Source organism: Podarcis bocagei (genome assembly GCF_964188305.1).
Source record: "Podarcis bocagei genome assembly, chromosome: 13".
NCBI classification, from domain to species: Eukaryota; Metazoa; Chordata; class Lepidosauria; order Squamata; family Lacertidae; genus Podarcis; species Podarcis bocagei.
The window spans coordinates 54169635-54193767 of record NC_138138.1 but is presented as its reverse complement, the minus strand read 5'-3'; the positions used below and the strand labels follow the sequence as shown (position 1 = coordinate 54193767).

Below are 24133 nucleotides of genomic sequence, written 5' to 3'. Positions count from 1 at the left end.
TCATCATCATCATTTATACCCCGCCCATCTGGTTGGGCTTCCCCAGCCACCACTCTGGGTGGCTTCCAACAAAATATTAAAATACACTAATGCATCAAACATTAAAAGCTTCCCTAGACAGGGCTGCCTTCAGATGTCTTTTAAAAGTCTGGTAGTTGTTATTCTCTTTGACATCTGATGGGAGGGCGGGTTCCACAGGGCAGGTGCCACCACTGAGAAGGCCCTCTGTCTGGTTCTCTGTACCCTCACTTCTTGCAGGGAGGGAACTGCCAGAAGGCCTTCAGAGCTGGACCTCAGTGTCCGGGCAGAACGATGGGGGTGGAGACGCTCCTTCAGGTCTACTGGGCCTTTGAGTCCGTTTAGGGCTTTCAAGGTCAGCACCAACACTTTGAATTGTGCTCGGAAACGTACTGGGAGCCAATGTAGGTCTTTCAAGACCGGTATTATGTAGTCTCAGCGGCCACTCCCAGTCACCAGTCTAGCTGCCGCATTCTGGATTAGTTGTAGTTTCCGGGTCACCTTCAAAGGTAGCCCCACATAGAGCGCATGGCAGTAGTCCAAGTGAGAGATAACCAGAGCATGCACCACTCTTGCGAGACAGTCCACGGGCAGGGAGGGTCTCATCCTGCGTACCAGATGGAGCTGGGAGACAGCTGCCCTGGACACAGAACTGACCTGCGCCTCCATGGACAGCTGTGAGTCCAAAATGACTCCCAGGCTGCGCACCTGGTCCTTCAGGGGCACAGTTGCCCCATTCAGGACCAGGGAGTCCCCCACACCTGCCCGCCTCCTGTCCCCCCAAAACAGTACTTCTGTCTTGCCAGGGTTCAACCTCAATCTGTCATTGCTGTAGCTCTTTTCGTAAATTGCATTTGGGTTTCTTGCCATGTATATATTTTATGGAATGAATAAAATCCTGGAGAGGTGCTGCTGCTGCTGCTGCCAGCCAGTGTTGGCATTCCTGAATTAGATTGGCCAGTGGTCTAACTCAGTACAAGACAGCAGTGGCGTAGCGTGGGGGGTGCAGGGGGGGCCGGCCGCACCGGGCGCAACATCTGGGGGTTAGGGTTAGGGGGCGCAAATTACTTGCCTTGCCCCGGGTGCTGACAACCCACGCTACGCCACTGCAAGACAGCTTCTTAAGTAATCCACACTGGTGGCTGTTGCTGGACTGATTCTCTCTGCCCCCCCCCCTCTTTTTAGGGGCAAGGGAAGGGGCCTCTCCAAGCCCCACAGAAAACCTGCAGAGTTTGCACCCAGGGGCCTTGCTCTATCGCGCTGCCGCTGCACCCCCAAGCCTGCCGACCATGGCGGACGCCCTGGCTCACGGCGCTGACGTCAACTGGGTGAACGCGAACCACGAAAGCCGGACCCCTTTGCTGCAGGCCGTCGCTGCGGTGAGTCTGTGTGGGGCTCAGAACTCTTTTTTTTTTAATTGATACACCAAAAAAAGGGAGGGGAACCAAGACAAGAAATACAAACCAAACCATGATAAGGACAATATTAATTACAAATCAATAAAATGAAAAGTGGTCCTTGGACTATAGACCCGACCTCCCATCCATTCCTTATTTCAGTTATCTATTATTTGTCACCAATACATGTTTTTGTCTTAATTCCCCCCCCCCAATTTTTTAAAATTAATTTTCCAGAACAATTGTAAGACAAACAAACAGACAAACATCCTAATTGTAGTTAAACCAGTCTTAATAACGTTGTTAAGTGACTTCCTCAAATGCCCATGGTTGAATTTCATTGTATATCATTTTAACAGTTTTCCAAAATCAATCTTTTAAACAAATTAACTTGATCACTGAGCATCTTTCATTCTTTCTAGCCTTAGCTTTAAACATCTTAATTCCTATTCTTACATTTTTAAATCCTAAGCCTACCTAATATTTGCAAGCATTTCCAATTAAGTTATCTTAACATATTTAGCTAAATAGTCTTTAAATTTTATCCATTCTTCCTGGTCCTCCTCCTCCTTCTGGTCGCGGACTCTTCCCGTCAGGTCAGCTAGCTCCGAAAAATCCATCAGCTTCATCTGCCAACATTTTTGTCTTAAATTAACTAATTATTGATTTATCTAAGCTTTCAGATCTTCCTTAAATCTACTACTAAAGTTATTCAAATGCTGCGACAGAGTTTAAACTACTGGAATTGTTTTTCGAACAAACTTGAAAGACTTCCTATTTTGAGATGAATTCCTGTTTTGGTTTGTTCTTTATTTTTTCTGTGGGGCTCAGAACTCTTGACACACTCAATTGCCAACCCACTTCCCTCATTTCCCCTTCTTTCTCTCTCTCTCTCTACCCAGAATTCTCTCTTGGCCTGCGAATTCCTTCTTCAAAATGGAGCCAGCGTCAACCAGCCAGACAGCAGAGGCCGAGGCCCCCTTCATCATGCTACCATCTTGGGACACACCGGGTAGATACCTATTATATACCTCTATACATATATCTTCCTATATGCATAGAAATGGAAGGCTGTCGTCACGTTGCAGTTTGCTGCAGCCAGCGCGAACTCCAGCATGGCAACAGAAAGGCGGGCAGGCAGGTGTGGAAGAAGCCCGAAAGCAAGCAAGCGGCCATGGGAAGGGGGAGAAGGGAGACTTCAGGGGGAGAACCAGGCTATCGATGGTTGAATCATTGTGTTTTAATATTCTGCTGGAAGCCTCCCAGATTGGAGTCCAACCTCCAATCTTTCGCCCAAAGTGGGATTCGAACCCACAACCCTTGTGCTCTACCGACTGAGCTTATGGACAATTGGTTCAGTGATCTGGTTGGTGTGAACTAATTTGTTCCAGGCACTGGGAACGAATAACCCTTACAGGTGAAACTCAAAAAATTAGAATATTGTGGGAAAGTTCATTTATTTCAGTAATTCAACTTAAAAGGTGAAACTAATATATGAGATAGACTCATGACATGCAAAGCGAGATATGTCAAGCCTTTATTTGTTACAATTGTGATGTTTATGGTGTACGGCTGATGAAAAGCCCCAAATTAACAATCTCAGAAAATTAGAGTATTAAATGAAATCAGCAAAACGAGGGCTGCAAATAGAGCAATATTGGACCTCTGAGAAGTAGAAGCATGCATATGTACTCAGTACTTGGTTTGGGCCCCTTTTGCATCAATTACTGCCTCAGAGCAGCGTGGCATGGATGCTATCAGCCTGTGGAACTGCTGAGGTGTTATGGAAGACCAGGAAGCTTCAATAGCAGCCTCCAGCTCTTCTGCATTGCTCGGTCTCATGTCTCTCATCTTTCTCTTGGCAACGCCCCATAGATTCTCTGGGGTTCAGGTCACGCGAGTTTGCTGGCCAATCAAGCACAGTAATCCCATGGGCATTGCACCAGGTTTTGGTACTTTGGGCAGTGTGGGCAGGTGACAAAGTCCTGCTGGAAAATGAAGTCAGCATCCCCATAAAGCTCGTCTGCGGAAGGAAGCAGGAAGTGCTCCAAAATCTCCTGGTAGACGGCTGCGTTGACCCTGGACTTAACGGAGCACAGTGGACCAACACCAGCTGACGCCATGGCTCCCCAAATCAACACAGACCGTGGAAACTTCACATTGGGCTTCAAGCATCTGGCATTGTGTGTCTCCCCATTCTTCCTCCAGGCTCTGGGTCCTTGGTTTCCAAATGAGATGCAAAAGCTGCTCTCACCAGAAAAGAGATTTGAGTTTCACCTATATATTGTAAAGGGATTTTGCTGATAATGCATAATGATCTATTTATGTATGAGGCTGTGAGAGATGCTTGTCATGTGGAAATATTGAATATGTGTCTTCCCTGTTCCGTTCCCTAGGCTGGCCTGCCTCTTTCTCAAGCGCGGGGCCAACATGAACGCCGTCGATGGGGAAGGGAAGGACCCCCTCAGCATCGCCATAGATTCAGCCAACGCGGATATCGTCACCTTGTAAGGGAAATTCTCCACCCCCCACCTGCCGCCATCTCCATTGGGTGCCAAATAATCCCCCCCACCCCATCGTGAGGTCTTGGGTGTGAATTCTGCAGCTCTTCAGAGGTTAAAGGGGAAGAGAGGGATTCTGGGAGGAAGTTGGCGGGACGTCGGCCATCTTGAATCTTGGGCTCAGGCCTTTGGGACTATAAATGTGTTATAACACTGTGGCACTAGATGGCGCTGTCGGGCTGAAACTGGAAGTCGATTATCATTTCCATTGTCAGCTTTTACGTTTTTTCCATAGCGTTTTTTTTACAGCTGTGTAGATCCAGCCCATATCTGGTTTCAGCTTCTTGTCAATTGTTCTTCCAGCGTTTTTAATAGCTGTTCTTAAATTGCTTCTACCGGTAATTTTCTTCTTTTTGTAAACTGCTTTGAGGTTTTTTGGTTTTTTGACAACCAATAATTTTTACGAAATATATAATCAACGAAATAAATGGAACGATTGGGTCTGTGGCTGGTAGAGGATTGGGGTAAGATGGGGGGGGAGAAGGGGCTGAAATTCATTTTTTTCTGTTGTGTCACATGACTCTTTTTCTCTCCCACCCACCTTCCCTCTTTCAAAGATTGCGATTGGCCAAGATGCGTGAATCTGAGCTTGCCCTCGGCCAATCAGGTGAGTCTCACCTGTGGGGGTGGGGGTGGGAACACAATTCCACATCAGAATTCGCTCTATCTCCTCGAAAATCTTCCGGAATCAGTTTCCCATACGCTCTCAGTCCTCAGTTGCTCCATCTGTAAAATGGGAACAATCTGGCAACGATGGCCAACAGGTGGACAAACAAGTGATGGGTGTTTGCTGTTTACACACCCGGACATAACAACGGCTAAAAATTAATTAATGTTACAGATAAGTAGCAAAACCCAGAAGCTGGTGTTTAGGCAACAGGTGCAAAATTAACAACCAAATAACTGAGATGGCTCAGCCGGCTGAGCACGAGGCTCTGAATTTCAGGGTTGTGGGTTCGAAGACCACGTAGGGCAAAAATATTCCTGCGTTGGAGGGGGTCAGGCTAGATGCCCCTTGCGGTCCCTTCCAACTTGACAATTCTATACGATAATAAGTTTTTATCCCAGGCTGCTATTTTTATAGAAGGCAATAAACAGCTCAAGTTAACCCAAAGGTTTTATAATGTGAGGAGAGTCCCCTGTTTTAAGTTTTTTAAGCCAACCTGTGCCATGGAGCCTTTGTCCCTCAAAACTTGAGCCAATTTTCTTTTATTATTCTATTTTTCGACGAGGACAGTTTGGCCAGATTTTGCTGTACCGATTTGTCAGAGACCACACACACACACACTCTGTCACACACCTCTCAGTGCTTCCAAGATCTCACTATTATTATGAGCCTGGCTGCTAAGTAGGAGAGAACTTAATTGAAGGTTGAAGCTGTAAGTTAATATTCGTCTCTTGCGAAAAGATTGAGGAGACCCAGCTCTGGACATTTTGTCCAGCAAATTCCTGTGGGAGGGAGTTCCGCAGGTTAACTAAGCGCTGCGTGAAGAAGCGCTGCCTTTTATCTGTCCTGGATCTGCCACCATTCACCTTCTTTTGGTATCCCATTAGTTCCTTGGCGGACATTCCCCCAACATGACCAGTAGATGCTGGGGCTGTGGGTGCGAATCCTGCTTCAATGCCAGAGAGTGGCTGGTGCGATTCAGGGCAGGCTGAAGCGGCGATCTGGGGTCTTCCTTCCAAGACGCAAACAGATTTCTGATGCTCCCTGGCTGGGGCCCTTGCAGACTCCTAGCTGCGCTCCTTGCATTGAAGCAGGTTGGACTAGATGAGCTTTGGGGTATCCCTCCTGGGTCTTGAGTGGGGCGACTGTGCCCCCAAAGGACCAGGTGCGCAGCCTGGGAGTCATTCTGGACTCACCGCTGTCCATGGAGGCGCAGGTCAGTTCTGTGTCCAGGGCAGCTGTCTACCAGCTCCATCTGGGATGCAGGATGAGTCCCTGCCCTCCCACAGACTGTCTGGCCAAAATGGTGCATGCTCTGGTTATCTCCCGCTTGGACTACTGCAATGCGCTCTATGTCGGGCGACCTTTGAAGGTGACCCGGAAACTGCAACTAATCCAGAATGCGGCAGCTAGACTGGGGACTGGGAGTGGCTGCTGAGACCATATTACACTGGTCCCGAAAGAACTACTGTATTTTTTGCTCTATAAGATGCACTTTTCCCCTCCTAAAAAGTAAGGGGAAATGTGTGTGTGTCTTATGGAGCGGATGCAGGCTGTGTGGCTGAGCCAGAACAGCAAGAGGGAGCACTGCGCAGTGCTCCCTCTCCCTGTTCTAGCTTCTAGCTTAGCCGCACGAAGCCTCCGCAGGGCAGCGGGTAGCCTTCATCCCGCTGCCCTGCAGAGGCTTCGTGCGACTATCCCTGGCTTTTGCGGGAGGTGGGGGAAGGGACAGAGGGCAGCTTAGCCGCGCGCAGCCTCTTTGGGCAGGGGGAGCCTTCATCCCGCTGCCCGGGAGAGGCTTCGCGCAGATATCCCAGAAGCCAGAACAGCAAGAGGCTATCTCAGAAGCCAGATCCCTCTTGCTGTTCTGGCTTCTGAGATTCAGAATATTTTTTTTCTTGTCTGCCTCCTCCAAAAACTAGGTGCATCTTATGGTCTGGTGCGTCTTATAGAGCGAAAAATATGGTACATTGGTTCCCAGGACATTTGTGAGCACAATTCAAAGTGTTGGTGCTGCCCTTGAAAGCCCTAGATGGCCCCCACGTCCCAGGAGACCTGAAGGAGCATCTCCACCCCCATTGTTCTGCCCGGACACTGAGGTCCAGCTCCGAGGGCCTTCTGGCGGTTCCCTCATTGCGAGAAGCAAAGCTACAGGGAACCAGGCAGAGGGCCTTCTCGGTGGTGGCGCCCGCCCTGTGGAACGCCCTCCCAGCAGATGTCAAGGAAATAAACAACTATCTGACGTTTAGAAGACATCTGAAGGCAGCCCTGTTTAGGGATGTTTTTAATGACTGAAGTTTTAATGTATATTTAACCTTTAGTTGGAAGCCGCCCAGAGTGGCTGGGGAAACCCAGCCAGATGGGCGGGGCATAAGTAAAAAATTATTATCTGATTTGCATTTCTATTGAGATGAGGCTTCATTTTAATGTTGTATTTTAATCCTGTTTTTAAGTTGTATCTTAATCAATTGTTTTATATCTGGTGTTAGCCACCCCGAGCCTGGTCTTGTCTGGGGAGGGCGGGGTATAAATAAAATGTATTATTATTATTATTATTATTATTATTATTATTATTATTATTATTATTACCTGATTCTTCCCGCTCTTCCAGGAGACGAAACATACCTCGACATCTTCCAGGACTTCTCCCTCATGGCATCCAATGATCCGGACAAGTTGACCCGGCGGAGTTACGACCTGAAGCTGACGACGATGTGAAGTTGGCCCCCATCCGCCGAAAGGAGGAGGGAGATAGGAGGAGGAGGCCTTAAGTCATGTGCAAATTCCCGGTGTGACACTTGAGTCGGAAACAAAGGACCGTCCAGTAGAAGCCCGTCTCTCCCTTCAGCCCCCAAAGTGCTTTTGGTGACTTTGTGGTGTCTGGCAGAAGCAAAGGGTTTTCGTGGAAGATCGCGGGAAACAAAGAACCGATCTCTCCAGATTACTCTGCCCTCCACAACTCCTGTCTTTTATTTATTGCTGACGGACGAGGACGTAAAAAGCTGTACCACCTTCTTGGCCCTTGATGGACACAGAGATAAAATTACGGATTATTTCTCCTCCCAGCTCTTCAAAACCAGATCACAGTCGTTTTAGTTTCTTCCCTGGGCCTTGAAAAGGGAGATACCCCTTGAGGGAGCAAAGGGATTTGGGGTCGAGAAAAGGTTGTGTAGGAAGAGGCACAGATTAAGCACAGCTCCCTACAATTTGGGAAATGGTGTGTTTCATCTCTGTGTGTGTTGAAATTCTCGGCGGTTTTTTCCTGAGGTTGAAATCTAATTTTGCAGGTAGAGCAATCCTGCCTCAAGGTTTGCCCGCGTTTATTTCGTTCGTAATTAGCTGAGCGTAAACGAAACTTTCTTTTTCTTTTAATTTAAATTGCGGTGTGGACATTTTAAATAAACTCGCATCTCTGGCCAAACCACCCCAAATGACCAAGCTAAAGGCAACCAGTGTGGTCTTTTCCGTGTTTTAATTTTCTGCCTCTGTGTGTGAGTGTGTTCTTGTTTGTTTTTCAAAGGAATGGGGTTTATTTATTTCATAAAATCTATACACCGCTTGAGTGTTGGGGGCGGGCGGGGAAGCCCCAAAGTGATTTGCAAAACAAATTAAGACAATTTCCTTACTGACGGTTTTGTGAACAGCAAAAACGTGAAACTTGCGAAAAGTTAAAATAACGACAAATTAAAAATAGATAGCAACTCACACCAACTTTCTAAACATCACAGGCAGGCATGCTTAAGCAAGAATGTTTTTAGCAGGCGCTGAAAAGAGAACCGTGAAGGCACTTGCCTGATATAGATAGGCAGGGAGTTCCAAAGTTTGTGTTGTTCTTGTTGTTTAGTCGTTTAGTCGTGTCCGCCTCTTCGTGACCCCCTGGACCAGAGCACGCCAGGCCCTCCTGTCCTCCACTGCCTCCCGCAGTTTGGTCAAACTCATGCTGGTAGCTTCGAGAACACTGTCCCACCATCTCGTCCTCCGTCATCCCCTTCTCCTTGTGCCCTCCATCTTTCCCAACATCAGGGTCTTTTCCAGGGAGTCTTCTCTTCTCATGAGGTGGCCAAAGTCTTGGAGCCTCAGCTTCAGGATCTGTCCTTCCAGTGAGCACTCAGGGCTGATTTCCTTCCGAATGGAGAGGTTGGATCTTCTTGCAGTCCATGGGACTCTCCAGAGTCTCCTCCAGCACCAGAATTCAAAAGCATCCATTCTTCGGTGATCAGCCTTCTTTATGGTCCAGCTCTCACTTCCATACATCACTACTGGGAAAACCATAGCTTTAACTATACGGACCTTTGTTGGCAAGGTGATGTCTCTGCTTTTTAAGATGCTGTCCAGGTTTGTCATTGCTTTTTCCCAAGAAGCAGGCATCTTTTCCCCCCCAAAGTTTACATTGTCCGAAATAAATTGTCCTGATCCCAGGTGTGTAAAGGAGGGAGCTGTACGCTGATGCTGGCGTTCATTCACTTTGTATCCCATCCTTTTCTCAAAGAATTTGGGGTGGCACACACAGGGCAGAACCCTATTTTGTTAACCTCACAAGAGCCCTGAAGAGGGGGGAAGGTGGTAGCCGAGTGTTTTGCATGCAGGACAATCCCTGATGGCATATCCAGGTGCAGGGGTCAGTGACCTTTTTCAGCAGGGGGCCGGTCCACTGTCCCTCAGACCTTGTGGGGGCTGGACTATATTGGGGGGGGGGGAATGAACGAATTCCTATGCCCCACAAATAACCCAGAGATGCATTTTAAATAAGAGCACACATTCTACTCATGTAAAAACACCAGGCAGCCCCCACAAATAACCCAGGGATGAATTTCACATAAAAGGGCACATTTTACTCATGTAAAAACACGCTGATTCCCGGACCGTCCGCAGGCCGGATTGAGAAGGCGATTGGGCCGGATCCGGCCCCCGGGCTTTAGTTTGCCTACCCATGAGGTAGGGCTTGGGACAGACTTTCCTGCTTTAGGGGACGGTGCTTGATAAGACACACAAAAAGACACACATACACACCCGGATGTAAAATTGCATAATGTAATTGATACAGACGTATAATTGAAGCCAGTTTCTACGTCTTTCTGAAGGCATCCCTGTATCAGGAAGTTTTTAATGTCTGATGTTTCGCTGTTTTCTTTTATATTCTGTTGGAAGCTGGCCAGAGTGGCTGAGGCAGCCCGGTCAGAAGGGTGTGGAATAAGTAATAAATTATTATGTCCTTCTGTAAATAATAATAATAATAACAACAATAATAATAATAATAATATCAGAAGGTGGTAAGCTCTCCTTCCTTGAAGGTTTTTAAAGCAGAGGTTGGACGGCCGTCTGTCAGGGAAGCTTTAGCTGAGATTCCTGCATTGAAGGGGGTTGGGATGGATGACCTTTGGGGGTCCCAACTCTACAATTCTATGATATACAGCAGAAAGACACCAAGTGACCTGTGTGCCCGTTCAAACTGCTGACCAGGTGCTGTTAAAGGGGGAGGGGGTAATTCTACTCGGAGTAGACCCATTGAAATCAGTAGACCTAACTTAGACGTGCCCATTCACTGCAAAGGGTCTGCTCTGAGTACAGCTAATACAGTGGTCCCTTGGTTCTCAAACGCCTTAGTACTCAAACAACTTGGAACCCAAACCCGGCAAACCCAGAAGTAAGTATTCTGGTTTGAAAACATTTTTCGGAAGCCGAACGTGCTCTTTTTTGAGTGTTATGCTTCCGATTTGAGTGGAGGATTGTCTGTTTTTGCTATGTATTTTCCATTTTTGTTTTTGCAGGTCTTTTTCATTTTCCTCTTGTGACTGTGTGGAACCCAGTCCAGCTACTGATTGATTGATTGTGTGACTGCAGTACATTGCTTATTGCTTTCATTTTATGGATCAAGGGTCTTGTCAGATAGTAAAATTTAAGGGTTGTTTTTAAAAGTCTGGAACAGATTAATCCGTTTTGCATTACTTTCTATGGGAAAGCGCGCCTTGGTTTTGGAACGCTTTGGTTTCGGAACGGACTTCCGGAACGGATTAAGTTTGAGAACCAAGGTACCACTGTATTTGGATAAAACCCGGGCATGTGCAGTAGAGGACAGCATTCAGGAGAGAAACGTCCTCTCTAAAATTATTATTATTATTATTATTTTATTATTATACATTTAATACCCTGTTATTCTGCAAACCAACCAGTGGTCTGACTCTGTAGACTAAGGGCTCAGGTAGGTAGCCGCGTTGCTCTGATGTAGTCGAAATAAAAAAATGTCCAGTAGCACCGACCTTAGAGACCAACTAAGTATGTTCTGGGTATGAGCTTTCGTGTGCATGCACACTTCTTCAGATAACATTGAAACAGAAGTTACCAGACCATTATATATAGTGGGAAGGTGGGGTGGGGTTTTTCTCAGCAGGGTAGTAGGAGATGGGTGATTGGCATTGAGTTGCAAGCGGCCACTAGCCTCGACTAGTCCAACCCCCTGCAATGCGACGTGAGTCTCGAACCCACAACCCTGAGATGCGTCTCACACTCTACCGACTGAGCTGCCTAGCTGCTGCTATATTCCTGCTAAGCAATTGGCCCAGGGCTAAACCAGCGAGGGTTTCATAGCTGAGCCCAGGGCCAAGGCAATTGTGCTAGGACTCGGATGCCTGATGATCATCTTCCAAAGCAACTACTCTATTCCAAACTTATGCTAAAGGTAAAGGGACCCCTGACCATTAGGTCCAGTCGTGGCCGACTCTGGGGTTGCGGCGCTCATCTCGCTTTATTGGCCGAGGGAGCCGGCGTACAGCTTCCGCGTCATGTGGCCAGCAGGACTAAGCCGCTTCTGGCGAACCAGAGCAGCGCACGGAAACACCGTTTACCTTCCCGCCGGAGTGGTACCTATTTATCTACTTGCACTTTGATGTGCTTCCGATCTGCTAGGTAGGCAGGAGCAGGGACCGAGCAGCGGGAGCTCACCCCGTCGCGGGGATTTGAACTGCCAACCTTCTGATCAGCAAGTCCTAGACTCAGTGGTTTAACCCACAGTGCCACCCGTGTCCCTAAGCGTAATGCTGGTGGTCAACAAGAGGTTTAAAGACTCTCTCAAGGCAAATCTTTAAAAATGGAGTATACACACTGACAACTGGGAAACACTGGCCCAGTGGCGTAGCGTGGGGGGTGCAGGGGGGGCCGGCCGCACCGGGCGCAACACCTGGGGGTTAGGGTTAGGGGGCGCAAATCCACGGGTTAGGAGGCACTAATTACTTGCCTTGCCCCGGGTGCTGACAACCCACGCTACACTGGCCTGCGAGCGCTCCAGTTGGAGAACAGCCTTTACCAAAGGTGTCGTGGGCTTTGAAGACACTCGAACTCAGCACACAAGGAAGAAACGTGCTAGGAGGAAGGCACGTTTGGCAAATCCACACCGTGATCAACTCCTGCCTGGAAACCAATGTCCCTACTGTGGAAGGACGTGTGGGTCCAGAATTGACCTCCACAGTCACCAACGGACTCACTGTTAAAACTGTGTTTATGGAAGACAATCTTACTCGGCTATGAGGGGTCGCCAAAGAAGAAAGAAGAAGAAGCTCTCTGCACGTGCTCAATGGAGCTCTCATTTTGCATCTCTGTGCATCATCCCAGGATCAAGTCGCAACAGATTTCTGAGGTTCTGCCTCCGTGCTATTATGGCTTAACTGAGACCCTGCGCTACGCTGGGGGAGATGTCTTAACTCACTTGAATTCCTAGTCTCACTTTGGCATCACTGCATTTCAGAACAGGCAGCAGGCAGGCGCCCAAGAATGTTACTCGCCCCAAAATGGAAAGAAGCAGAAGTCCCAGCAAAGGAAGACTGGCTACAAAAACTTATGGAATATGCAGAAATGGCGAAACGTACCAGAAGAATGAGAAATCAAGATAAACTTTTTCATATATAACAGCATGCAAATGCTTAATTGAATATTTACAGATAAATTGTAAACAGATAAGAACACTGGCAGGATTATTGTAATAACCTGCAGTTTAATAAGAGTATATAAATAAAATAAACGAGCAAATTACCGTATTTTTTGCACCATAACACTCACCTTTTTCCTCCTAGAAAGTAAGGGGAAATGTCTGTGCGTGTTATGGAGGAAATGCCTACAGGTGGCATGCCTACGGATTTTCCTCCCCTAAAAACTACGTGCGTGTTATAGTCGGGTGCGTGTTATAGAGCGAAAAATACGGTAATTGAATTTGGGAATGCGGAATATATTAAAAATAAATTTAAGGAAGTGCAGAAAGAGGGGTGGAAGTCAAGTTTTGAAAGGTTAAAATGATTGCAAAATTAATGAAATGAATGATGATGATGATGACGACGACGACGATGATAGTAATTTTATTTCTACCCCGCCCATCTGGCTGGGTTTCCCCACCCACTCTGGGCGGCTTCCAACAGAACATTCAAAACATCAAATCTTAAAAACCTCCGGATTCAGGGGTGCCTTCAGATGTCTTCTAAAAGTCAGATAGTAGTTTATTTCCTTGACATCTGATGGGAGGGTGTTCCCACAGGGCGGGCGCCACCACCGAGAAGGCCCTCTGCCTGGTTCCCTGCAACCTCACTTCTCACAGGGAGGGAACCACCAGAAGGCCCTCGGAGCTGGACCTCAGTGTCCGGGCAGAACGATGGGGGTGGAGACGCTCCTTCAGATATACTGGGCCTTTGAGGCCGTTTAGGGCTTTCAAGGTCAGCACCAACACTTTGAATTGTGCTCGGAAACGTCCTGGGAGCCAATGTAGGTCTTTCAAGACCGCTGTTATGTGGTCTCAGCGGCCGCTCCCAGTCCCCAGTCTAGCTGCCGCATTCTGGATTAGTTGCAGTTTCCGGGTCACCTTCAAAGGTAGCCCCACATAGAGCGCATTGCAGTAGTCCAAGCGATACATAACCAGAGCATGGACCACTCTGGCCAGACAGTCTGTGGGCAGGGAGGGTCTCATACTGCGTAGCGGATGGAGCTGGTAAACAGCTGCCACGGACACAGAATTGGCCTGTGCCTCCATGGACAGCGGTGAGTCCAGAATGACTCCCCGGCTGCACACCTGGTCCTTTAGGGGCACAGTTGCCCCATTCAGGACCAGGGAGTCCCCCACGCCTGCCCTCCCCCTGTCCCCCCAAAATAGTACTTCTGTCTTGTCAGGATTCAACCTCAATCTGTTAGCCGCCATCCATCCTCCAACCACCTCCAGACGCTCATTGTTATTGTTATTAGAACAGAACCGGGCAGTAGCATTGTGCCTTTCCCTGGGAAGCAACAGGCAGGCCCCCAACAGGTGCAGCCTCCCCGCAGGACACGGGATTGCAAGGCGAGAGAGAAGCCTGCCTCTTGGGCAGCTGAGAAATGCTTAGGAGTCTCTTTGTTTGGCAACCGCCAGGCAGCAACCAACTCCCTTACGGGGCGGGAACAGAGTCCGCCTTCGCTTCCAGCCAGAGTCATGCCCATCCGGCTGGGACCTTTTAAAGGCGGCCGTCCCAGCTTCTCCGTGGGGAAAAGAGGGGGAACCTTCTCACTGCTCAGGAGACCTCTGGGCTGGCCGTTGCCGCAGAGGACGAGGCTCCTTCCCACAGCATCCTCTCTCACCTGTCGCAGGTAAAAATAAGGAGGACGGGGTGGGGTAGGATCAGGAAACCAGCAAAGATCTCAGATGTGATGGAGAGGGGAGCTCCCGTTAGTGCCTGGCTCATGACACCCCCGCCAGCCCCATCCCATAATTTCAGGGCCCCTCCAGACGTCCTCAAAAAATAAATAACTGCGTTCATGATGCTATCGAGGTGGTTATACGTAAATCCCGCTTTCGACACCGTTTCCGAAACTTTCAGCGCGGAAACAACTTCATTTCCAATCGGTGCAGGTCTTCCTGCGAGTATCCTGCAACTTTTCACACCGCAGATGTTCCGGGAAGGGGGTGGGGGCGGTGTCCCACTTTTGCTGCGCTTATAGGATAAGAGTGACCCCCCCCCAAGCCCAATAATTATGTGTGGACCGACCAGTATGAATCCATCTCTAATGCGCTGTTATTGAACCGATATGACGCACTGCAGAATACGCCCCACAAAAATCCCACCAGTTTGAGGGAGGGGGGGTCTTCAAAAGTTTCCATTTTATGTTATTCGGTCCCTGTTAAAATGGGGGGGGGGGTTTGCATCCCACCCATCCCCTTCTTGCTTGCAAAACCCCTCGTGGGCTCTCCCTCTTCTGCGTCCTGGCGACCCCTACCAGACTTTATATTCTCTCCCTTGCTCATTTCCCTGTCCTGAGATTCCCCCCCCCCCAGTTTATGCAGCCCAGAAGGCTTCTCTCTTCTCAGCCGTCACAAATCACCCCCCCCACACACACACACAAAAAGGAGGTTTCCCAGGAGAGTTGGGTTACAATACACCTGAACCAACCAGTTCGAAACTGCCCCTTGAGTCTCCGGATTAAAGATTTAAGCACTGCCTTGTATAATCAGTGAGCAGCTTTTTTTTTGGGGGGGAGTATTTGGCTTTAGACCATGGGGTGTGTGTGTGTTGATTTTGACAAATGCAGGTTTTGATTGGGGAGTCGCCATAATACTATACCGCAGAGGGTCCCACACTTTTTGCGCGCGCCCCCCGCAACTTGGTGCCATAAATTCCTTTCCACCGCCCCCTCCCCTGTAAAAAGCGCTATTCGGACTATCAGTTTGCACGACCCTCTCAAGGAAGAGAACGGCACAGCAAAATCCCAAACCTAAACAATGAATTGCGCATTTATTCCAGGTCCCGTTAAAACTATTTATTTCCATTAATTCCACAAAAGGGATGAACGTGGTTCAATGATGCCAACTTTTCAAAGCCTGGTAGTCATTTGCCTCTCCTGAGCCCACCCCCCTTACTTTGAGAACACCTGCTATATAGGAGAATTGTGGCCACGTTGGGTGCATACAGAACTATGTTTCCCAGGTTTTTTGCTCTATGGATATCCTTTGATATGCTGACCCATCAATTTATTGCCCCATGAATTCTGGACCTCTCCGTTTTCTTGGCAGCCACCGATTTCGTGCCTTCGAACTGCAAGTTTGCTTGTTTTGTGCCCATTACTCGGAGCAGCCGAGCGAAGCGTCCCTATTTAATGTGCCATTTGGTGAAATATTTATAGTACTTTCAAAGCCCCCTATCCGAGATTTTGCTCACGCGAATGCACGCACGCCGCTTGATCACAGGGGACTTTATGGGGCTCCCGTGCGAAGCCTGCGCGACCCACCTGCGCCGTGGGAAACGCTGGTTTGGAGAGTTTAACCAGGTGGGCGTTTTTTTGGGGGGGGGCAGACTCCCTGCCTCGCCAGCTCCTTCCAGCAGGGGGCGCACCCAGCTCCTGATGCGTTGCTGCTGGCCAAGATGAGTCTCAGGGTTCCGTCCTCTCCCCCATGCTTTTTAACATCTACATGCAGCCGCTGGGAGAGATCATCAGGGGGTTTGGGCTGGGTGTCCATCAATATGCGGATGATACCCAGCTCTACCTCTCTTTCAAATCGGAACCAGTGAAGGTCCTGTGCGAGTGTCTGGAGGCGGTTGGAGGATGAATGGCGGCTAACGGATTGAGGTTGAATCCTGACAAGACAGAAGTACAGTGGTGCCTCGCAAGACGAAAATAATCCGTTCTGTGAGTCTCTTCGTCTAGCGGTTTTTCCGTCTTGCGAAGCAAGCCCATTGACGGATTAGCGGATTAGCGCTTTTAGCGGCTTTTAGCGGCTTATCGGCTTAGCGGATAAGCGGTTTAGCGGCTTAGAAAAGGGGGGGAGGAAAAAACCCCCGCAGGAACTCGCAAGACATTTTCGTCTTGCGAAGCAAGCCCATAGGAGATTTGTTTTGCGGAGCACCTCCAAAACGGAAAACTCTTTCGTCTAGTGAATTTTCCGTCTTGCGAGGCATTCGTCTTGCGGGGCACCATTGTACTGTTTTGAGGGGACAGGGGGGCGGGCGGGTGTGGGGGACTCCCTGGTCCTGAACGGGGCAACTGTGCCCCTGAAGGACCAGGTGCGCAGCCTGGGAGTCATTCTGGACTCACTGCTGTCCATGGAGGCGCACGTCAATTCTGTGTCCAGGGCAGCTGTCTGCCAGCTCCATCTGGTATGCAAGATGAGACCCTCCCTGCCCGTTGACTGTATCACCAGGGTGGTGCATGCTCTGGTCATCTCCTGCTTGGACTACTGCCATGCGCTCTATGTGGGGTGACCTTTGAAGGTGACCCAGAACTAATCCAGAATGTGGCAGCTAGACTGGGGACTGGGAGCGGCCGCCGAGACAACATAACACCAGTCTTGAAAGACCTACATTGGCTCCCAGTACGTTTCAGGGGACAATTAAAAGTGTTGGTGCTGACCTTGAAAGCCCTAAACAGCCTCAAAGGCCCAGTAGACCTGAAGGAATGTCTCCACCCCCGTCGTTCAGGTCAGACACGGAGGTCCAGCTCCGAGGGCCTCAGTGTCCGAGGAACCCCAAAGTTGTTAACATTTTTAGGGAGCTGACACCACGCTTATCTCTGCTCAGGAAAACAGGAAACATAAGGAGCCCAGAGCAGCAAACCAGCAACTAAGCGAAGCCGGGCGCCTCGTGGTGTAAGCAGCGTGTGCTGGGCCCTACACCAATCCCAAGCGCGCAGGAGGGCAGATCCAGTTGTCCGCCTCAGTGCCTCCTGGCTCAGTCACCCCCAAACTCATGGCACAGAGCCGCCGCAGTAAAATAACCCGCTGTGGCGCTCAAACCGATGGGCGGGCTCTTCCCTGGACTCCAACTCTCGGGCCCTGGAATCTCAGCCTGGCACCCCTGAGAGCCCAGTGCCCGGGTGCCCCGCACCCCTGGCACCTATGGTTAAGACGGCCTCGACTGCTATAAATCAGGGGTCAGCAAACTTACCGCGCCTTGGGCCAGTGTCTCCAGCGCCTATCACTCGGCGGGCCGGAGGGCGGGGGAGCGCGTGCCCATACGTGTGCGCACACATTTCCGGTGCACTTCTGGGATGGAGGAGCACCGGAAATAGCTTGTGCGCATGAGCACGGGCCTCCTCCGACCCGGATGTGCACCAGAAATAACACTTGGTCAATTCAGGTCAATTCTGTATCCAGGGCAGCTGTCTACCAGCTCCATCTGGTGCGCAGGATGAGACCCTCCCTGCCTGCGGACTGTCTCGCCAGAGTGGTGCATGCTCTAGTTCTCTCCCACTTGGACTACTGCAATGCGCTCTACGTGGGGCTACCTTTGAAGGTGACCCGGAAACTACAATTAATCCAGAATGCGGCAGCTAGACTGGTGACTGGGGGCGGCCGCCGAGACCACATAACACCGGTCTTGAAAGACCTACATTGGCTCCCAGTACGTTTCCGAGCACAATTCAAAGTGTTGGTGCTGACCTTTAAAGCCCTAAACGGCCTCAAAGGCCCAGTAGACCTGAAGGAGCGTCTCCACCCCCATCGTTCTGCCCGGACGCTGAGGTCCAGCGCCGAGGGCCTTCTGGCGGTTCCCTCATTGCGAGAAGCAAAGCTACAGGGAACCAGGCAGAGGGCCTTTTCGGTGGTGGCGCCCGCCCTGTGGAACGCCCTCCCATCAGATGTCAAAGCGATGAATAACTACCCGACATTTAGAAGACATCTTAAGGCAGCCCTGTTCAGGGAAGCTTTTAATCTGTGATATTTTACTGTATTTTTTGTTTCTATGGAAGCCGCCCAGAGTGGCTGGGGAAACCCAGCCAGATGGGCGGGGTACAAATAATAAATTATTATTATTATTATTATTATTACTTGTGCATGCACAAATAACGCTTGCGCATGCACAAATAACACTTGCACATGCACAAATAACGCTTGTGCGTGTGTGCAAATAAGCTTGCGCATGCACAGATAACGCTTGTGCATGCACAGATAACGCTTGCGCATGCACACAAGCTATTTCTGACGCACTTCTGGGTCAGAGGAGCACCAGAAATGGCGGCTGCTCTCTGCCACAACGTTCCCACTGAACATGTGCAGCCTTGTCTTGTGGAAGTTATAAAGAGCAGTGGGTTATGGCCGTGTTTTTCTCTTCTCTCCTTCGACTCTTCTAGGAATCTGACCCTGAGAGATGTCGCTGCCTCTGGAAAACCCTCCGGATGGGGGCTGGGGTTGGCTGATCGTCCTCTCGGGATTTCTGGCCAACTCCCTCACTTACGGGGTTTTGAGATCTCTGGGTATCCTCTTTGAAGAACTGGTGGAAGCTTTCGACGCCAGCGCTGCTCAGGTCTCCTGGGTGACGGCCATCGCCTTGGCAACCCAGCAGCTGGCTAGTAAGTTTTCCAGATGGGGCCACCACCCAGAAGGCCATGCCTGTTGACGCCTTTGCTCCGGATCCCAGTTTTTGTATCGGCGATGTTGCGGCCGCTTGAAGAATAATATACTTTTCAAGCAACAAACCTTTTAACCATATTGGAACGCAACTCAAAATACTGAAAAACTGTGCAGCGTTCAAATAGGCGAAATGGCAAATAATTAAGCCGTAAAAAGTCTGTCCAGACAAAAAGGGCACCCGTTTCTCTTTATTTTTGAGTGAATCAGCTGGTCTGTCTCCAGAGCGAAGGCAACACATTTATCTGAGATTTCTGCATTGCAAGGGGTGGGCTAGATGACTCGTGGGGTCCCAACTCTAGGGTGCTATGAGAGCTTATTTCTAATGGACAAAATCTCCCAGCGCTCCTCATTTCTTGTTAATCTCACATCCCTACACTGTCATGTTTTAATTATATTCTAAATATAATGAAATTAAAGGGGGCGGAGGTTGAGAGCAAATCTGGGAAGGGTTTGGCAGGGTTTGATTTGCATGCAGAACGCCACGGGTTCAATCCTTGCCTTGGTTCAATCCTTCAGTTTAACATAAAACCAAACAAACTAACCCGTAACCGTGAGGTTGGGGGGGGGGGAATCTCTAGAAGATGTCAGTGAACTAATCAGATTGCCAAAAGCCAGTGTTCTGCGTCCTTGGCTCCCCAGAAGTTGTTGGACTACAACTCCCATCATCCATGAAAATCGGTCACGCTGACTCAGGATGATGGGAGTTGTTGTCCCAAAAAATTTCTTGAGGGCACCAGATTGCCAAAAGGCAACATTCTTCATTCTTGGCTCCCCGAAAGTTGTCGGACTACAACTCCCATCATCCACAAAAATCGGTCACACTGACTCAGGATGATGGGAGTTGTAGTCCAAAAAAATATCTGGAGGGCACCAGATTGCCAAAAGGCAACATTCTTCATCCTTGGCTCCCCGAAAGTTGTCGGACTACAACTCCCATCATCTACAAATATTGGTTAAGCTGACTCAGGATGATGGGACTTGTAGTCCAAAAATAAATACCCAAGAGGCTGCCCTAACCCTTTGCAACCATCTGCCACCCGTTTCCCACCCAGGTCCCGTTGGTACAGCTGCTAGCATGCGGTTCGGAGCTCGTCCGGTGGTCATGCTGGGCGGCCTCCTCTCCTCTCTGGGCGTCTTCTGGGCTTCCTTCAGCACCAGCTTACTCCAGCTGTATCTCACCCTGGGCTTTCTGACAGGTGAGTGAGCATGGTGTCCACCTTCCCCTGCTGCTCCTCCCAGGAAGTGGAGTTCAGAAGGATCGCTGCTTCCGACTGCGGAGGCAGAGCAGAGCCTTATCTCCCACGAACTTGTCCGATCCTCTGCTGATGCCACCCGAGCTGGCAGCCACCTCCGCCTCCTGTGGCAGGGAGTTCCGCAGTCTAACTACGCACTGCATGAAGGAGGAGGCAAAACATAAGTGTAGTGTTTAGGGAACTTTTTAATGTTTGAAGTTTTATTCTGTTTTTAGTTCTCTGTTGGAAGTCGCCCAGGGTGGCTGGGGAGACCCAGCTGGATGGGGTATAAATAATAAAATAATTATTATTAAAGTAGTAGTAGTTATGATGTGGGACACGGGTGGCGCTGTGGGTTAAACCACAGAGCCTAGGACTTGCCGATCAGAAGGTCAGCGGTTCGAATCCCCGCGACAGGGTGAGCTCCCAGTGCTCGGTCCCTGCTCCTGCCAACCTAGCAGTTCAAAAGCACGTCAAAGTGCAAGTAGATAAATAGGTACCACTCCGGCGGGAAGGTAAACGGTGTTTCCGTGCACTGCTCTGGTTCGCCAGAAGCGGCTTAGTCATGCTGGCCACATGACCCAGAAGCTGTACGCCGGCTCCCTCAGTCAGTAAAGCGAGATGAGCACCGCAACCCCAGAGTCGTCCGTGACTTTAGTAATTATGATAATAATGTCTCCCTCTCCTGCTGCCACCTGCTCCTCTCTCCCTTGGTCTCCCCAGGAACCAGAGGAGGCATGAAAAGGGCGGAGGATAGGTTGGCTGCAGGCAGGCGCAGTCTCCGAATGCTTGGGGAAAACCTGGAGAGGAGGGGACTGAGATGGCTGTGGGGAGACAGGGACCTTCAGCCCCCACAACTGCCTCATAGGGGCAGGACCACAGCTGCTGTGCTCATTAGGCCTGGCAGTCCTGAGCAGATCTTTGAATAAAGAGGGATTTATTGTTGGCAACAACACGGCTGCCTGCTGTTTTGCCTGCTGTTTCCTTCGCCCACCCAAAGCCTCTCTCCCCTCGCAGGTTTCGGCTGGGCGCTGGCCTTCGCCCCCATCATGGGCACCCTCTCGCGCTATTTCTCGTCTCGGCGATCCCTGGCGATGGGCCTGGCACTGACGGGCAACGGACTGTCCTCCTTCGCCTTCTCCCCGCTGCTGAGGCTCCTGGCTGACTCCCTGGCGTGGCGAGGGGCTCTGCTCACCACCTCTGCCCTCGGCCTCCACCTCTTGGTCTGCGGGGCCCTCCTGCGCCCGCTGAGCCTGCGGGGCGACCTCTCGCACTCGGGACCGAGCTTCAACCTGGGCCTGTTCGCCGAGAGGGGCTTTGCAGTCTTCTCCCTCGGCGCTGCCCTACTGGCCGCTGGCTACTTCACGCCTTACGTCCACCTGGAGCCCTACGGCCGAGCCATGGGCCTCGGCCCCTACGAAGCCGCCGCTGTCGTGTCCGCGGCCTCCCTCTCGGACGCTCTGGCCCGGCTGCTGGCCGGCGGCCTGGCTGACCGGCGCCTCCTGTCCCCGGCCCGTCTCCTCGTCCTCTGCAGTGCACTGACCGCCTGCAGCCTCCTCCTCTTCCCGCTCGCCTCGTCCTTCGCAGATGCCCTTGGACTGGCCCTGCTCTACGGCACAAGCGCGGGCAGTTTTGCCACGGTGGCCTTCGGGGTCTTGCCTGAGATCGTCGGCGTGGCACGCGTGGTCAACGCCACGGGGCTGTGTCTGATGGCCATGAGTGTCGGGGGGCTGCTGGGCCCACCTCTCTCTGGTAAGGGACACCCCGATTATGATGATGATGATGATGATGATGATGATGATGATGATTACAACAGGAGGTCTCGGGGGGTTCATAGAAAAGATCACAACATCTATAATCAGAATTATATATGAAAGCTCATACCAAGAACAAAATTAGTTGGTCTCTAAGGTGCTACTTAGAGGGACGCGGGTGGCGCTGTGGGTTAAACCACAGAGCCTAAGGCTTGCTGATCAGAAGGTCGGCGGTTTGAATCCCCGCAACGGGGTGAGCTCCCGTTGCTCAGTCCCTGATCCTGCCAACCTAGCAGTTCAAAAGCACGTCAAAGTGCAAGTAGATCAATAGGTACCACTCTGGCGGGAAGGTAAACGGCGTTTCCGTGCGCTGCTCTGGTTCGCCAGAAGCGGCTTAGTCTTGCTGGCCACATGACCCGGAAGCTGTACGCCGGCTCCCTCGGCCAGTAAAGCGAGATGAGCGCCGCAACCCCAGAGTCAGACACGACTGGACCTAATGGTCAGGGGTCCCTTTACCCTTTACCTAAGGTGCTACTGGACAGTTTTTTAAATTTTATATATATATATTTCTACTGTGTCAGACCAGCATGGCTACCTACCTGAATCTAGAACTCTGTAGGGAAGTTTTTAAAGCTCGATGTTTTGTTGTGTTTTGATATTTGGCTGGAAGCTGCCCAGAGGCGGCCCAGCCAGATGGGCTGCATATAAATAGTCACAGAATCATAGAGTTTGAAGGGACCCCGGGGGACATCCAGTCCAACCCCCTGCAATGCAGGGATCTCAACACACACATCCCCCATCCAATCTGAAACCCCACTGGCACCTGCTTAGCTTTTCAAATGTGCGAAGGAGGGAGCACTGCATTCCTATCCCTCCTTTTCCTGCAAGGTGCTCAAGGTGGCATGGGAATGATTCTCCCCTTCCTCGTTGGATCACCACAACAACCCTGGGAGGTAGGCTAGGACCAGGAGGCCATGACTGGCCCATGTGCAGCCAGTGACCTCACACACGTTCCCACCCAACCACTCTGCCCTCCATCCAGACAAGGAGAGAATTCTGGGCAGCTGAGATGCATTACCCCTGTTTAAATTATTGCCATTGTTACTAAATTTGCAGCCATGCATTTTAATAATAATAATAATAATAATAATAATAATAATAATAATTTTTATACTCTGCCATTCTGGCTGGGTTTCCCCAGCCACTCTGGGTGTCTTCCAACTGAATATTAAAAACACAATAAAACACCAGACATTAAAAACTTTAGATGTCTTCTAAAAGTCAGATAGTTGTTTATTTCCTTGACATCGGATGGGAGGGTGGGTTCCACAGGGCGGGCGCCACCACCAAGAAGGCCCTCTGCCTGGTTCCCTGTAACCTCACTTCTCACAATGAGGGACCCGCCAGAAGGCCCTCGGAGCTGGACCTCAGTGTCCGGGCAGAACGATGGGGGTGGAGACGCTTCTTCAGGTATACTGGACCGAGGCAGTTATGCATACACCATGCAAATTTCGTGCCTCATGTTTCCTCCTTACTTGAATGTGCCAGGTGCCACTATAAGCTAAACAAGGTATAGCTTAGGGCCCCACTCTCTTGGGGCCCCCCAAAAAATGTAAAGGAAAAATAAACTTTTCTTACGTGCAAACGGCATTAGATACCTATTAGGTCCATAAATGACCATATAGCATATATTCAACACAAAAAACAGCGACAATTTGTTGTTGACAAAGGACAGCTGGATGTATAGAGGGCCCCATTACCTTCAGTAGCAGAGGGCCCCATCACACCTAAATCTGGTCCTGCCAGGCGTCAAGGTACACTGCTCTTGAACATGGAGGCTTTGTTTTGCCATTAGCCACGAGTCCAGGCCTCCTGCCCAAAGTTCTCTGAGTTCTGGCGAAAGCAAGATCTGGCAGCCTCCTACTGTCTTCCTCTTCTTCTCCAGGTTTCCTGAGAGACCTGACGGGAGACTTCACTGCCTCGTTCCTGGTCGGAGGGTCCTTCGTCCTCTGCGCCAGCGGGGTCTTCGCTGCCCTCCCCTCTTTCTGCCCCGGCTGCTGCAAGGACGATGGCGACCCCAGGACCCGGGGAATCCATGGCTCGCTCCCCTCTCTGCTGCCTTCTCCCCTCACAAGCAAATGTTCTCAGGTATGAAGAAAG

The 24133-nt window shown here is 50.2% G+C and overlaps 2 protein-coding genes across 2 annotated transcripts in view; both read left to right on the top strand.

The window, feature by feature from the left end:
• ACAP1 (ArfGAP with coiled-coil, ankyrin repeat and PH domains 1) overlaps nucleotides 1–8067 on the top strand; it is a 45766-nt gene extending 37699 nt beyond the window's left edge. The window contains exons 19-23 of the mRNA XM_081167815.1: nucleotides 1204–1397; nucleotides 2318–2427; nucleotides 3812–3922; nucleotides 4534–4583; nucleotides 7255–8067. Coding sequence (XP_081023941.1) covers nucleotides 1204–1397; nucleotides 2318–2427; nucleotides 3812–3922; nucleotides 4534–4583; nucleotides 7255–7361 — 572 coding nt within the window. The 3' untranslated portion in view covers nucleotides 7362–8067. The remainder of the gene's footprint in view (nucleotides 1–1203; nucleotides 1398–2317; nucleotides 2428–3811; nucleotides 3923–4533; nucleotides 4584–7254) is intronic.
• A 10642-nt stretch (nucleotides 8068–18709) lies between these two features.
• On the top strand, nucleotides 18710–24132 carry SLC16A11 (solute carrier family 16 member 11). The gene is made up of 4 exons (XM_081167993.1): nucleotides 18710–18926; nucleotides 20040–20183; nucleotides 21237–21971; nucleotides 23919–24132. The coding sequence occupies exons 1-4, from the start codon at nucleotides 18725–18727 to the stop codon at nucleotides 24125–24127; spliced, it is 1290 nt and encodes a 429-aa protein (XP_081024119.1). The 5' UTR covers nucleotides 18710–18724; the 3' UTR covers nucleotides 24128–24132.
• The last annotated feature ends 1 nt before the right edge of the window (nucleotide 24133 follows it).

Coding starts and splice junctions, on each gene's coding strand:
- SLC16A11 (XM_081167993.1), top strand. CDS start 18,725: ATGTCGCTGCCTCTGGAAAACCCTCCGGATGGGGGCTGGGGTTGGCTG. Junction 18,927..20,039: donor GGCAACCCAGCAGCTGGCTA/GTAAGTTTTCCA, acceptor TTTCCCACCCAG/GTCCCGTTGGTACAGCTGCT. Junction 20,184..21,236: donor CACCCTGGGCTTTCTGACAG/GTGAGTGAGCAT, acceptor CTCCCCTCGCAG/GTTTCGGCTGGGCGCTGGCC.